Source organism: Tursiops truncatus, chromosome 19 (genome assembly GCF_011762595.2).
Source record: "Tursiops truncatus isolate mTurTru1 chromosome 19, mTurTru1.mat.Y, whole genome shotgun sequence".
NCBI classification, from domain to species: Eukaryota; Metazoa; Chordata; class Mammalia; order Artiodactyla; family Delphinidae; genus Tursiops; species Tursiops truncatus.
Window position 1 is genome coordinate 30,499,189 of NC_047052.1, and position 16,513 is coordinate 30,515,701.

A 16,513-nucleotide genomic window follows, 5' to 3' on the forward strand; every position below is an offset into this window, starting at 1 on the left:
AGCATTTGTTTGTTATTCAAAATTGGCTAGTTTTCAGGAGAAAAATGTGATGTGCATATTGCATTCTCATCTTCCTTTTTCAAATGATATTTTTAATGTGTTTATTATTTGACATATGACATATTAGAGAATCATCTGGTAAGGTAAAATCTTCATGTTAGTATTTGGTATGAGCCTTTTTTAATACGTTATAGCATGTTTGATACTATGCCAAGAAATAAGTATAACTTCAAGAAATGTTCATTTAAAAAACTTAGAATAAAATTTTTGCAATTAAGTCTTTCTATTTGGTCAGAGAGAAATTCTATACTATAATATAGTACAGCTGGGTCTCATTTTTGAAGTTAGTATATAGTTTTAGGGTGATATAGCTGATGAATGCAGTAGTCCTTCAACTATAATGTATATCAGTAACTTGGAAAACAATAAAATGGAGGCTTCACCAGCCCTGTGAAACCTCCCAACCTTCCCTCCTCCCCATCCCCCAATACCATCCAATTCAGACTCAGTCAATTTGAGTTTGAATCCAGAGACTCTTGTTAAAGGTGATTTTAAGGTATTAACTCCCTGAGAGACACTCATCTAATAACTATTTAAAAGAAGAGTTGGTCCAGTTTTTGAAGATGATATTAACTGTTTTAAGAATTGGGTGATTCAGGTTTTTACAATGTGATAGCCATCTAATATCCAAAATTTACGCGAGCACTGCTGACCACCCATAGACTCTCTGTGCTCCATTTCTGTAAAGCAGGGGTCCCCAACCCCCTGTCAGGAGCCAGGCCGCACAGCGGGAGGTGAGCGGCAGGGAGCGAGTGAATCTTCGTCTGCAGCTCCCCATCGCTCACATTTCCGCCTGAACCATCCACCCCCCACCCCTGTCCGTGGAAAAATTGTCTTCCACGAAACCAGTCCCTGATGCCAAAAAGGTTGGGGACCGCTGCTGTAACGTGAACACCTGTCCCCTACAATATTCTAGGAGACATGAAAGCGCCTATGATCCCAAATGAGCACTTTGTGCTTCCCAGAAATCAAACTGAGTACATTTGGGGCATCGTTTTTCCTTTGGTAAGTGAAATATCCCCATGTTAATATGCATTTAATTTCCACTAGGCCTAACTAAGGTACCTACGGATTTCTTTATGGATGATTAGAGCTTATTCTTCCCTATCTCTCACATTAGGATACCCTTGAACATTGGAATAAAAGGAATTCATTCTGTAAGATAAAAGACCGTAGGGTGGAGATGAATTCTTCAACTCTTTTTTTATCTTATCATGTTGTTGATCGAGGGTGTGTATTTACAGTATGCTGACCCATGACTGCCAATGGACATGCCAATGACCACAGGAACCAATGGGCATTCCACTGCAGATTGATATTTTATCACTCCAGCAACATAATGTAACAATGAAATGTGCACAAAGACCAACTATGATCCCCTCCTCAGTTGTCACTGTAGGCAATGTACAAAAACATTTTCATGAATAAAAGGTTCTCAAAGACTGTTCTCATATGCAGATTTAATCATGTACACAGCCTCTACAAAGAAAATGGAGCCAGATGTGGTTTACCATTTATAGTTACACAGATGGCTCCAAGCATAGAGGAATACAGTAAATTCAAAAGGAATTCCTCATGAAACTCCAGTGGAATGTAATCCTAAATTTAGAGGGAAGATAGCAGTGGACTAAATTCAGAGTGACTTATGCTGATTTACACTAGTATTTTGTGGGTTTGGAAAAACCAGGCTGCTAAATTGTTCTTAATTTAAACACATACAGCTTCTGATGTTTCTGCCAGATTAACTGTTGGTGATCTTTTTTGCTGGTACTAATGCTGTTGGAACACTACTGTTTCTAATTTTTAGCGGCTGATATAATGTATGGTTGTGCCTATTTCATCATGCTAATTTTTTTTCCGGGTAGTACATACTTTTAATAATAAGAGACACACACACACATATACACTCACATGTATGTATACATGTGTATGTGTTTGGTATATATACTTTGAAATATATTTGTCCTTTATCAAAAAATGAAAATGTAAGGGAATATTCTTTACTTTAGTATGTAAAGTACATATTTGGATTTCATTTAAACTTAGGTAACTCTACCTTTGATAAAATTAGCTTAAAACATTAGTACACTAGATCCATGTATTTTTTTAAGGTTCCATACGCAAAATGAGAACACTGATTGAAGAAACAGATGTCATATTTAGAGAAACTTCTAGAATTCCATTTATTTTTAAGGTCATGTTATTTTAAATGCAATAGAAACATTCAGACTGTAAAATAAATATACAGTTTTTTGTTCTTTTGAAAGCTATGCCTCCCAGAAAAGTATCTCTTTTGGACTAAAACCTCAGACTAGCTGGGAGCAACATTAAGGGCAATTTTCAATAAGAAGTTTCTTTTCCATTTACTTCATCATCAGTACAAAACCAGATTTTGTAAATTTCTGGTTCCTTTACTGGGTTTAAAATGAGCAGAAGGGTCAAAGCTGCTGATAATTATTCAGTCATATCAAGCTTCACAGCTAATAGTTTTCTGCTGAAGTACAGATCAAGATCAGTTTTTCCAAAACCTGGCTATCACCTGGGGAAAACTATGAATCCCTGGGCCCCAGAATCTGCATTTTTAACCTAGCACCAGTGTTTTCACGTAGGCCAGCATTTGGGAACCACTGGCCTAAACGAATGTTTACTGTATAGCTTCTGCGTACCATTTAGTTATTTTTCAGCTGATTCTTCCAAAATCCCGGGGCTGATCATTAGTAGATTTTCATGATAGTTTAAACTGGTACACTTTTATTGAGGAATAATAATTCTATCTACATCATCCTTATCAAGGTGTTCTTACTGGGTTTTCACCCCAGTCATGCGTTATGAGTAAAACCGTTTGTTCTTAGCCTATTGCTGTTTGCGTTTTAGGACAAAAACTGCATGATCATTGCTTCTTAATATCAGAATCGCTGTCTTACAATTCAAAATGCTATCACTTTGTGGCCAGTATTTTGTAAATATGCTATTATCACAGACTCTTTAAAAGTTTCAAATTCTGGAATTAAAGATCAGGTGGGGAGTCCCTTTTCTCTGTATTAGGGTTTATTCGTGGTAGAGAATGGTTTTGTCCGATGTCTGCTGCTGAGGTTTGGAACTGTGGATTCCTCTGGAGTATGTACAGTATCTGAATTCCTTTACTAGTCCCACAAAAGCTGCACACTGCCAACTTCTCTGACTTTAGAGCTCTAAATTAAGGCCAGTTCCTTTGCTCATCCCACAAACTCTTTCATGTTGCCTAACCGCAGCCTGAGAAAGGCGCCTTGGTTTCAACAGCAGCAGACCAGCATATGTTTACTTAATTCCTAAGACATGATGACAGTGGTCTCTGTGCCACTAAAAGCTTTTCTCTTTATTATTTTCGGTTGAAGCTGATTTCCAAGCTCTCCTTGCCTGTCACGTGTGTTTTGCAGTGCCTTCAGTGCTGCCCATGAAGAGCAATGGAAGTTAAAGGAACAGCAGCTGAAAGTACAGATTGCTCAACTCGAGACTGCCTTAAAATCCGATTTAACAGACAAAACTGAAATCCTTGACAGATTAAAAACTGAAAGAGGTACATGTAAAATGACTACTGACTTACTCGTTTCAGACATGCGTGTTACTCATTGTTGTTCACTGACTTGATAAGTACTTATTACAGCGCCTGCTGTTTTGCCAGGCACCTTGCTGCGTACTAGGGACACAGCCTATATTAACAGTCATCCACTTTTATGAGTGTATTGATTGCTCAAAATTTCCCTTTACTCAGCTTAGCGTATATGCCAAAGGAATTATTTTTTTCTCAGAGTTACTCTTGTTCAGGTTGTCTTTAATTTGTTTAATTTTCCTGAATTTATTCAAGCGTCAACAAGTGTTTATTAAGCACCAGTATGTGCTAGGCACTACTCTAAGTTCTGGGGATACAGCAATGAATAAAACAAAGACCTGGTCCTCATGCAGCATAAATTCAAGAGGGAGAAACTGACAGTAATTAAATAAATATGTGATACACTAGGTGGTGGCAGGTGCAGTGGAGAAAAATAAAAAGGCAGTGTAAGACAGCCGAGGACGGCAGAAGTCTTGCTTGGCTGTTTTTGATCTGATAGTGAGATGGCTAATTCTGTTCCGTGACAGAGAACTTAAATAAAGAAGCCTTGTCAAGATGTCCCTGCTAAAATAATAATCATTAGTAAGTTACATGTTATGAGTCCCAGATCTCACCTTGTCTCACAGAAGTAAAATAATTATATAATTAAAGTAGATGTCTGCTCTACTATATTATACACACATATACACACAAATGCACAATCAGGGGAGTGAATTAATTGCTTCAAGTGTTGCATCTGTTTGCTCAGCCAGTAGGTAAACCCAGCGATGTGATAATAAGGTTGCTCCTTTTGACACTTGCAATTCAGTTGCATGAGAACACGTAAAAGTTTAATGCAGACTCAGTTAAAAAAACAGTTACATACCTAGTCAGTACTCTCTATATTGATTTAGATCACAATGCCATATTTGTTAACTCTAAGATTTTTTTTCCCATTTTAATATCTCTGAAATTGGGAAGCATCTTATAGGTGATAACATTTTTTAAATTATGGTGTAACTTTTTTTTAACATTTTAAGAAGTCTGAAATTGGAACACATCTTATAATCAATGGGGTCTTAATTTCAATGAAATATGTGTACAATATTTATTTACCAAGTGGTTTAAATGATGACAGACAGTTTATGAAATTTTCTCCAGAAGACTGTGAGTAGAATAAAATGATATGATTTCTGACTGGGTGGATATTTTAAAGTTTTTATGTCAAAGATTCTTAGTTCCTAACTTTAATATGTAGTGTTGAATACCTAACAGAGTGCTTTGTTTAGTAGTTGCTCAATAAATTCTTCCACCGACGTGGAAGGGCTCTGTATTTCCTCTCTCTTTTCTTTCTTAAGGAAAGAGAAATGAAATAAACCTTTCTTGTTCCCGTGCTTTCTGTACTTCCCTAGATATCAAAAGTTCCAAAACTCTTATCTTTACACATTTGAATTGGTCTCTGGTAAGAAACTCTTAAGAGGATAGAATCTTGGTGGTCTTTTAAAACCTGTTTATTACTGTTGGATTAAGTCTGGGGGTTCTTTTCAGTCCCACAGCCCTCAACGTAATCACTATTAATATTTTTTATATGTCCTTCCAGAGTTGTTTCTATATGTATACATACAATTTTATAATGTGCTTTTTTATTTGCTGTATTGTGAAATCGTTCCTTCGGTATAAATATAAACCCGCATCATCATCATTTATAATGGCTGTCATAGTTTTCCAGTGTGAGGATGTACCATAGATTGTTTGTTTTAACGGTCTTCTATTGTTGAATTTTTAAATAGCTTCAGCTTTTTTAAGTACCCTGAACATCTTTCTACACAAATCTTTACACATTTATCTGATTATTAAGAAAAATTGCTAGAACTGAACCTTTCTTTTTAATGCAACTATTATTTTAGTTATTTTTGCTTGCATACCTGAAATTTACAGGTCTAATAATTTCAGTTTTTGTTTCTTTGTGAAAATGTTAAAATAGATTATAAGAAAAATAATACAGCCTTTAAACAATTTTTTCCAGGAAAATACTAAACAAAAAATTGAAGTTGTCTATTTAAGGAAATCTTTTAACATTTAGAAAGTTGCTTTTTTGTATTACAGATTTCAAAATTGTTTAATTTTACTTTGAAGTCTCTTCACACATTTACCTTTTCATGTATCAAGTGTTCTCTGCCAGAAGATGTTTCCCTGGCTTCTTGTAGTCATTCATCTAACTGGCAAATTATTTTTAGAGAATACTCACCTCTTTATTCAAGGTACAAATTAGTTTCAGATTGTGCGAATATGTGGGGGAAGGATATGTAAATGCAGTTTGCATTTGGTTAATGCTTAAATTAACTGCATGTGTTTAAGGGCCTGCTTTTGAAAGTTCCTTTCTATCTTTAGCTGAAATGCATAATTCAGCATAATGCATATGGTTATATTGATCACAGCTGAAGATATTAGCACAAAGGAGCTCTGAAAATTGTTTAGTTGAATTGTTCTCTGCACTCTGCTTATTAATGGTGTGCTTGAAGAACATAATTTTAAAAGAGTGAAATGTTATCTCATTTGAATAAAATGCTGTTTAGCTTAACCTGCTTTTTGTCAAATCATAGGTAAAGAGGTTATTTTTCATCTTGTACAGGGTGCTTTGATTTTTCATATTATAATTCAGCAAGTCTATTTCCTCTTTGAACTATAATGTCTCCATACGTTTTAAAGTCCCAGGAGTGACATCCCCAGTAAACAGTTTAAGAAAGGAAAAATATAGTAGAGAATTCTACATAAAATTCAGTAGAGAGAAAGTTACTGGTGCTCAGTAATATCTTCTCCCACTAATAAGTTATTTTCCCACTAATAAAGCCCTGGTTTTAAAAATACCAGGTAAGTGGGAACATAGCTGTTGAACGAAAAATCAGAAAAGGAAGAAATATTTGAGTAAGTTTATTTATACCAGTAGCGTATTATTCTCAGGACCCTGCTCTGAAAAATTGAAAGAATAGAAGACAGCATAGGAATAATATACACTGCGTCTGGATGAAGATGGAACGGTCATGTCCTTACACTTTTGGTTCCCCTCAGAACCCCTAAAAGTTTCACTAGCCAGAGAAGGAAATTACATTATCCTCAGGACCTTGGTTTTACTTCTTGCTGACTACATTTACCTCCTTTTTTGTTACCTAGTCATTCTATCTGGATGTTGTTTTAACCTAATCAATATCAAATAAAGGGTTCCACATTCTACTCTACTCTCTAACCAAAAAAGCAAATTTATCTCATAAGAATTCATATTTATTATTAATCCTAATTTTTAGTATAGAGATAAATGTTTGATCTTTACCTTAAATATTTCCAAGTATTGTTCACATTTGGAAATTCTTTCATTTATTTCACTGAATATTAGTAATTTGTACTCTAGGATAACCTTCTAACCTCTTATCAATAAGAAAAATATTTACATATTTGATATTAAAATGGCTCTACATACCCTAGGGTAACTTTTTTTTTTTTTTACTTTTTAATTTGCCAGAAGTATGTTATATTAAAAATATTCAAATTTAGTTCATTTCTTCTTAACTGTGTAATTTACAGTTTTTACTTGTATATAGCGTTTATGGCTTGGGAGCACAAAGCTTTATAAAAGTCCGAAACATATTTTTGTATAAAATGCAGTCAGTGTGCAAATGTATTCATGTAAAGAATTCTTGGCAAATATGTTGATTTCCCTTTTTTTAAGAAAAGGAATGATGATCATAAATCTTTGTGAGCAGGATGAAATTAGTAGAGACACTTTGGATATCATGGTTTAGAGTCAGCCCACAGGGAGCCCACAAAGGAGAATACTTGACCACCACAACGAACTCTAGTAAAGAAGTACACTTAAGAACATAGGACTAAAGAGTAGATTTGTTAGCTAGCTATTATGCTTTCTTTTTTTTGAGTTAAGCATGTTTAATGCAGAGAGTGAAAAATTAGTCTCTCTATGGATTTGCCGTCTTCTGTAGCTCTACCCTATACGCCTGCTTGTGGGTCATGGCAAATGAGCACATAGGCAAAGGTAACCTACCTCCATTCCTAATTAATAGTGTGAACTCTGTGAATAAAGAACACACATGAATTATTATTGATACTACCATGCACTCGTTGAGAATCCATTTCTCCTCTCTTAAAAGATTTATTAAAAATGGGGTTGATTATAATTCCAGAGTTATTATCAGAAATTATCTTGTTTTAATAAAAAGACTTTATGCTGAATTAGGAAAAGATAACTCAAGGAAGTCAATTAGAAAAAACTAAAAGAGAAAAATTTTTTTTGCATGCCTTTCAGGACCCTTAATAAGTAAGTAAAAATCATAGCTTTAGAAACATATTTTCATAGGTATTTTAGACAGAATGTTCCTTTGAAGTTCCAGAGGCCACAATTTCCTTATATTAATACTGTGAAACTAAGTCCTAAGTTTTTGATAAGCAAGTGAATCATATGGTAGACACATGATAGTGTTCATTTGTTCCTCATTCCCCTGCTGCCTTAGTCTAAGGTGCTACCTCAATTTCCTCTCTGGCCAGAACAATGCTAGATTGAGCTTGGTGTGTTTCATGAATTAAGTCAATTTAAAATGTGTTCTTATACCTCATTCTCACTTACCTTTCGAATTGTGTCGACTTCATTTTTAAGACCAAAATGAGAAGATCATTCAAGAAAATAGAGAACTACAGTTACAGTACCTGGAACAAAAGCAACAACTTGATGAACTTAAAAACTGCATGAAGTTTTACAACCAGGTGAGCTATTTTCTCATTTAGGAAACGAACTCCAAATTTTTATCTAAATATTTCATACGTAAAGAAAACACTATACCACAACGCAAAAGAATACAAATAGATAACTTAGTTTATTAATTCATGGTATCTTGCAGTTTATGTTCCATGAGGGTAATCTACATAGTTGGAATGTCTCTTGCACTTTCCATTGTGAGCTTTTACTTACTCTGTCTTTTGCAGGAGAGTGATATTAATGCTGATGAATTGAGTGAAGCTCTCCTGCTTATAAAGGTAACTTTCTAAACTTCATCATGAATTTCATGTCTACATATAACTGTTTCAGCATAATGATGACCCTTATTGTAACCTTTATACTTGGAGAATGAATTATTCAGGAAAAGTGGTCAGGTGACATTTAGTTACAGCATATACATATTTCATAATGACATCAAAATTACATTAAAGTAGACCTCAAAAACTCTTATTTAAAGCACTTTCCCCAACTGTAACAAACATTTTACTTTTATATGCCCCACTATAAAACCAACCAGCAGTTTTCTGTCCTAAGAGACCTTGGTGCACCCTATTAAGTAAAATATTGAATTATATATGTCACCAGAAGATATTTTCTAGTTCTAGAATATTCTGTTATTTACAAGAAGACACAGAAAGTACATTTCTTTCCTTTTAGACCATCATGGTAATAGATTTTAATCAAATGAAGAATAGAAATAAATGTACATGATTCTTTTTTACTTCGTGAAGTAATAAACTTTTTTTTATTTCTCTGTAATTGTTCCAAGTGTCTATCCAAATATGTATTCTATATCAGGACTGCTTTATTCCTAACGGAAAATGGAAATATATCTGTTTTCAATTAATGATTGTTTCTTACTATATCCATATTAATTCACAGTTACATTTTAGAAACTCTTGTTTTGGTAATAAAATATGTTTTTGTTTTAGGCTCAAAAATCACAAAAAAATGGAGACCTTTCTTTTTTAGAAAAAGTAGACAGTAAAATTAATAAAGATCTAGAACGCTCCATGAAAGAGCTGCAAGCAACTCATGCAGAAACAGTGCAAGAACTTGAAAAGACGAGAAACATGCTAATTATGCAACATAAAATTAATAAAGATTATCAGGTAATATAATACACTAAATCGGGAGGATAGGTTTCCCATAATATTCTACTGATGATTTACATTTCAAAGCAGTATCATGTATTAGCGTCTGTTATGATCTATTATCATGTGTTACCACATGCCTGGAATTTAGCCTTGTATCTAGATACTCCTGACTAAAGAGTTCTAAAACAAGTAATTTTTTCAGTGCCTGGTTTTAGGGAACGAATCATGGCGACGTATTCACCAACGCCGGCACGCTCCGCAGTTGGTCCTGCCACAGCCGCCTGTTATATTAGCTTCTAACAAATGGGTCACCACTCCTTAAGAGGGACCCAGAGTTTTGTGGGTTTTACTCCTGGTTAACGAACACTGCCAAGCATAATTTTCTAAACTGTAAGCTCTTTGAAGTCAGGAAACAACGGCTTATAGCTCCCGGTATCCCCAGGATCTAAAAAATGCTTGAATCATAGTTGCTTTAACAAATGAAAATGGAACACATCCTGAGTAGTGAAACTTGTTATCTTTATTTTTTTAGATGGAAGTTGAGGTGGTGACCCAGAAGATGGAAAATTTGCAGCAAGATTATGAACTCAGAGTGGAACAGTATGTCCACCTTCTTGATATCAGGGCTGCACGCATCCAGAAACTAGAAGGTACAACGTGCACAATTCTTTGTCCACAGTAACTAGAGGAGTGGATTTTTACAGCAGTTGAAAATGTCATCCAAATGTACACTCACACTTTCTTTTTGCTCTTTTTTTTCCCAATTTATTAACTATAATAATAAGTTACCAGAAAGGCTGTTTTTATCTGATACTTTTCTACTCAAGAATTTTTAGTAATTCCCTACTGCTTTTTGAATTCGGTGTTGCAGGCAAGATTTCAAAGTACTTCATAAAGTAGTACCACAGACTAAATTTAACCACATCATTTCTAATTTCTCTTCTAAGCAAGCTATGTATCTCAGCCAAACAAGTCGGCTTGCTCTTTGTCAGATGCATCTTGTTCGGTCCCACCACCAGGGCTTTGTCTGCTCCATCTGAACCTCCTTTCTACTCTGACTCCAGGATATACCCTTCCCTGCTTCAGAATCTAAGCAAATGTGTGCCCATGCCAGAAAGCTGGCTCCAATTACTGCTAGCCACCCCTCTACTTGAAATGCCCTTACAGTGGTTTTCAGACTTTAGCAAGTAAGAAAATTACATGGGGAACTTGTTTCAAAGGTAGCTTCCTGGGCCCTACCCCTGGAGATCTTGGGGTCTCTGATTTGATATATTTAGAAATAATTCCAAGCAATTCACATGCAGGTGTAAGACTGTACTTTGAACAACGCTACCTCAGCACTTGCCACTTTTACTCTCATGTACTCAAAAAATATGTTTAGGGATTGTATTATATACACCGGTGCAGTTTTGCATATTCTCTATGACTGCAACATAATAAGTTCTACAGTGATAAGTACTTTGTCTCTCTTTCATGCTCCCTGCCATACAGTACTTAAATTCAGTGATCTATGCCAGCAGTAATTTTTTTTTTAAGGAATTTTGCCTTTTTTTTTTTTTAATTTTATTTATTTATTTATGGCTGTGTTGGCTCTTCGTTTCTGTGCGAGGGCTTTCTCTAGTTGTGGCAAGCGGGGGCCTCTCTTCATCGCGGTGCAGGGGCCTCTCACTATCGCGGCCTCTCTTGTTGCGGAGCACAGGCTCCAGACGCGCAGGCTTAGTAATTGTGCCAGCAGTAATTTTACACTCTTAAAGATCACTGAGAATCCAAAAGGCCTTATGTTTATATGGGTTATATTCATGATATTTATCATGTTAGAAATTAAAAATGAGAAATTTAAAAAATATTTGGCATGCTAAAATAATAATTAACCCATTACATGTTAACATAAATTACAGTTTTATTTTTTAATAGGTATATTTTCCATACCAAAAAAATAGACAAGCGACATGGTTTTAAATTTTTTTAATTGCTTAACATTTTTGCAAATCTTTTCAGCATCTGTCTTAATAGAAAACAGCTGGGTTTTTATATCTGCTTCTACAGTCAATCTGTTATGATATCACACATCACATAGATTCTGGGAAACTCTATTATACACTTGTAAGAGACTAAGAATGAAAAAGGCCAATAACATCTTAGTATTATTTTAAAAATAGTTTTAACCTCACAGACCTCCAGAACAGTCTCAGGTACCCTCAGGGGTTCCCAGACCACACTCTGAGAACCATTGCTTTAAGTAGAAGGGTTCAGTAACTATCTTCATCTGACTGAACAGGGTTTTCCAAAGCCAAAGAGCAGTGTGTTCCTTTTATTTCAAGTAGTACTCAATAAAAATTCACTTAATGAAATTTTCCTGAATAACAGGGAGGTCACACAGTTTGAGATTTTCATTCCTTTCAAGCCTCACTAAGTCTTTACCAATATATTCTATCTGTGTCCTAAACTCATTGATTGATTCCATAAACATGCTCAGGTTCCTAATGTATCCTAAGCAAAGTGCTAGGCAGTGAGAATACAAACGGAAAAAGCTCAGGTTTTTTCCTCCAAGAACTTGTAAGTTGTGAACAAGTAAGTAGACAGTTATACTTTACTGTGAAGAGTGTGAAGTTAGAAAAATGCAAAAGCTCCCAAGGAAACATTGAGGAGAGAATGCCTATTTATACCTGAAGATTCAGGGAAGACCCCACACAGTAGGTTTGGAGGCTTTAAAGATGACAGAATTCACCACTAAGTAAAAACAATGAAAGGCTTTCCAGAAAGTAAATGAAGCAGGTAAAAATGCCCTAAATGTGAAGCACTGCCATTCGTTTGAGAAAATGCATGTGGATCTGTCTGTTTGGAACTCAGGATTAGTAAATGGAGAAGAACCTGGATTTAAGGCTGGTAAGAACCAAATCCTGAAGGCCCCATTTGCCACCCTGATGAGTCTGAACCTTATTAACCTAGAGAAGCACCAAGGAATTTTTAAGGTAGAGAGTAGTGCACCCAGAACTTCATTTTGGAGGTTATGCTATAGGTATTGGGAAGAATGAGTAAAATTTGAAGGAAGGAAGGAATTGGGTTCCATTAATAATCTGGGTAATAAACACTGAGGGTGTAAGTAAGGTAGTATCAGTGGAGATGCAGAGGACAGGGACAAATTTGCTAAAGACTTAGGAAATATTTTTGAATAGCAGTGACCCTACAGATGTGGGGAGAGTAAAAAAAAAGGGGGGGGAACCTAGGATGACACTGTGATATCTAGCTTAGGCAGCTGGATGAAGGCTAACATCATCACTTGAAATTCAAGGTACAGAAGTAACTAGAAGACAATATGAGCCATTCTGCTTTGGGTATATTGAGTTTGTTGTGCCTATGGGATATCTAGATAGAGGGCTCAGCAAGCCACTAGATGTGTGGGTCTGGAATTGAGGAAAGAAATCTGAATTAAAAATAGAAATATGAGCATCTTCAGAATATTGATAGTAACAGAAGTCATAAAAGGGGTTGTGATCACTAATCATTAGAGAAATGCAAATCAAAACTACAATGAGGTACAGCCTCACACCGGTCAGAATGGCCATGATTTAAAAGTCTACAGATGGGGCTTCCCTGGTGGCGCAGTGGTTGAGAGTCCGCCCGCCGATGCACGGGACACAGGTTCGTGCCCCAGTCCAGGAAGATCCCACATGCCGCAGAGCGGCTGGGCCAGTGAGCCATGGCCGCTGAGCCTGCGCGTCCAGAGCCTGTGCTCCGCAACGGGAGAGGCCACAACAGTGAGAGGCCCGCGTACTGCAAAAAAAAAAAAAAGTCTACAGATAACAAATACTGTAGAGGGTGTGGAGAAAAGGGACCCCCTGTACACTGTTGGTGGGAATATATGTTGGTGCAGCCACTATGGAAAATAGTATGGAGGTTCGTCACAAAACTAAAAACAGAACTACCATATGATCCAGCAGTCCCACTCCTGGGCATATACCTGGACAAAACTATAATTCAAAAAGATACCTGCACCCCTATGTTCATAGCAGCACTGTTCACAATAGCCAAAACATGGAAACCACCTAAATGTCCATCAACAGATGAATGGATAAAGAGGTTGTGGTACATGTATATGATGGAATACTACTCAACCATAAAAAAGGATGAAATAATGCCACTTGCAGCAACATGGATGCAACTAGAGAATATCACACTAAGTGAAGTAAGTCTGAAAGAGAAAGACAAATACCATATGATATCACTTACACCTGGAGTCTAAAATATGACCCAAATTAACCTATCTAAAAAACAGAAACAGACTCACAGACGTAGAGGACAGATTTGTGGTTGCCAAGGGGGAGTGGGAGAGGGAGAAGGATGGACTGGGAGTTAGGGGTTAGTGGATGCAAGCTATTATATTTAGAATGGATAAACAACAAGGTCCTAATGTGTAGCCCAAGAAGCTATATCCAGTCTCCTGGGATAAATCATAATGGAAAAGAATATTTAAAAAAGAGTGTATATATGTGTATAACTGAGTCACTTTTCTGTACAGCATAAATTAGCACAACATTGTAAATCAGCTATATTTCAAATAAATAAAAGGGGATGTGATTACTCATGAGAATATGTAGACTAAAAAGAGGATAAAAACAGAACCCCAGCAAACTAGCAGAGAAAGAGAAACCCTTACAGAGTAAGAGAGGTAGGGGCTTCCCTGGTGGCGCAGTGGTTGAGAGTCCGCCTGCCGATGCAGGGGACACGGGTTCGTGCCCCGGTCCAGGAAGATCCCACATGCCATGGAGCGGCTGGGCCCATGAGCCATGGCCGCTGAGCCTGCGTGTCCGGAGCCTGTGCTCCGCAACGGGAGAGGCCACAGCAGTGAGAGGCCCGCGTACCGCAAAAAAAAAAAAAGAAGAAGAGAGGTAGGAGGACAAGCAGGGCAGACGATGACATGAAAGCTCACAAAAGTTCACAAAAGAGGATGTGGTCATCAGTGTCAATTAAGCAAAGAACTCAAATAACACAAGGACCATTCAATCTAGAAACTGGTTAGTTATTGGTGACCTTTTCTAGAGTAGTTTCACGAGAAAAATAAGGCAGATGCTTTTTGCAGGTAGTTGAAGAGTGTCTGTTAGATTTGGAATTGGAGACACAAATATACGTTACTCTTTTTAGAAAGTTGGATGTAACATGGCAGGGGAAATGTGTATCTAGAAAGAGATACATCTTCTTATTTATTTTTTATTGAAATATAGTTGATTTATATTATTAGTTTCAGGTGTACAGAATAGTCATTCAGTATTTTTATAGATTATACTCCATCATAAGTTATTACAAGATAATGGCTGTAATTCACTGTGCTATACAATATATCCTTGTTGTTTATCTATTTTATATATAGTAGTTTGTATCTGTTAATCCTGTACTCCTAATTTGTCCCTCCTCTTCCTTCTCCCCTTTGGTAACCACAAGTTTGTTTTCTATATCTGTGAGTCTATTTCTGTTTTACTTGTACATTCATTTGTATCGTTTTTAGATTCCACATATAAGTGATATCATACACTACGTGCTTTCTCTGACTTACTTCACTAAGTATAATATTCTCTAGGTCCATCCACGTTGCTGCAAATGGCAGCATTTCATTCTTTTTTATGGTTGAGTAATATTCCATTATGTATTACACCATATCTTCCTTATCCATTCATCTGTTGATGGGCACTTGGGTTGCTTCCATGTCTTGGCTATTGTAAATAGTGCTGCTGTGAACATTGGGGTGCGTGTATCTTTTTGAATTAGTGTTTTCATTTTTTCTGGGTATATACCCAGGAATGGAATTGCTGGATTATATGGTAGTTTTATTTTTAATTTTTTGAGGAACCTTCATACTGTTTTCCACAGTGGCTGAACCAGTTTATATTTCCACCGACAGTGCACAAGTGTTCCCTTTTCTCCATATCCTCTCCAACATTTGTTGTTTGTAGACTTTTTGATGATAGTCATTCCAACAGGTGTGAGGTGATATCTCATTGTGAGTTTCACTTGCATTTCTCTAATAATTAGCAGTGTTGAGCATCTTTTCATGTGCCTGTCAGCCATCTGTATGTCTTCTTTGGAGAAATGTCTATTCAGGTCTTCTGCCCATTTTTCGATTGAGTTTTTTGGTTTTCTGATATTGGGTTGTATGAGCTGTTTATGTATTTTGGATATTAACCCATTGTCGGTCGCATCATTTGCAAATATTTGCTCCCATTCAGTGGGTTGTCTTTTCATTTTGTCAATAGTTTCCTTTGCTGTGCAAAAGCTTTTAAGTTTAATTAGGTCCAGTTTGTTTAGTTTTGCTTTTACTCCTTGCCTTAGGAGACAGATCTAAAAAGAATATTGCTACAACTCATGTCAAAGAGTGTTCTGCCTGTGTTCTCTTCTAGGAGTTTTATGGTTTCATGTCTTACATTTATGTCTTTAAACCATTTTGAGTTTATTTTTCTATATGGTGTGAGGGAATGTTCTAATCTAGAAAGAGAGATATCTTTTTTAAAAGCAGCTTCTTAGAAATGTAATAAACACATTTTAAATTGCACTATTTTTTTTTTTTTTTTTTTTTTTTTTTTTTTTTTGCGGTACGCTGGCCTCTCACTGTTGTGGCCTCTCCCGCTGCGGAGCACAGGCTCCAGACGTGCAGACCCAGCGGCCATGGCTCACGGGCCCAGCCGCTCCGCGGCATGTGGGATCTTCCCGGACCGGGGCATGAACCCATGTCCCTTGCATCGGCAGGTGGACTCTCAACCACTGCGCCACCAGGGAAGCCCTTAAATTGCACTATTAAAGTACACAATTTGGTGAGTTTGGGCCTATGTATACACCTGTGAAACCATCACTATAATCAAGATAATAAACATATCCATCATTCCGCAAAAGTAGAAAAATATATATTTTAGTAAGCTGAAGGGAAGGAGCTAGTGGAAAGAGAAATTGACTTTATAGGAGAGAAGATAATAGAGCAGAGGCAAAGTAGCAGTGAAATCTAAATATTTACCTCAG

At 36.4% G+C, this 16,513-nt stretch overlaps 1 protein-coding gene across 4 annotated transcripts in view; it reads left to right on the forward strand.

Moving 5' to 3' along the window:
• Window positions 1-16,513, forward strand: part of RPGRIP1L (RPGRIP1 like) — a 99,237-nt gene that overhangs the window by 31,676 nt on the left and 51,048 nt on the right. For all 4 annotated transcript variants that reach the window (XM_019932531.3, XM_073795577.1, XM_073795578.1 and 1 more), the window contains exons 10-14: window positions 3,477-3,616; window positions 8,292-8,398; window positions 8,618-8,668; window positions 9,344-9,523; window positions 10,041-10,158. In XM_019932531.3, coding sequence (XP_019788090.2) covers window positions 3,477-3,616; window positions 8,292-8,398; window positions 8,618-8,668; window positions 9,344-9,523; window positions 10,041-10,158 — 596 coding nt within the window. The remainder of the gene's footprint in view (window positions 1-3,476; window positions 3,617-8,291; window positions 8,399-8,617; window positions 8,669-9,343; window positions 9,524-10,040; window positions 10,159-16,513) is intronic.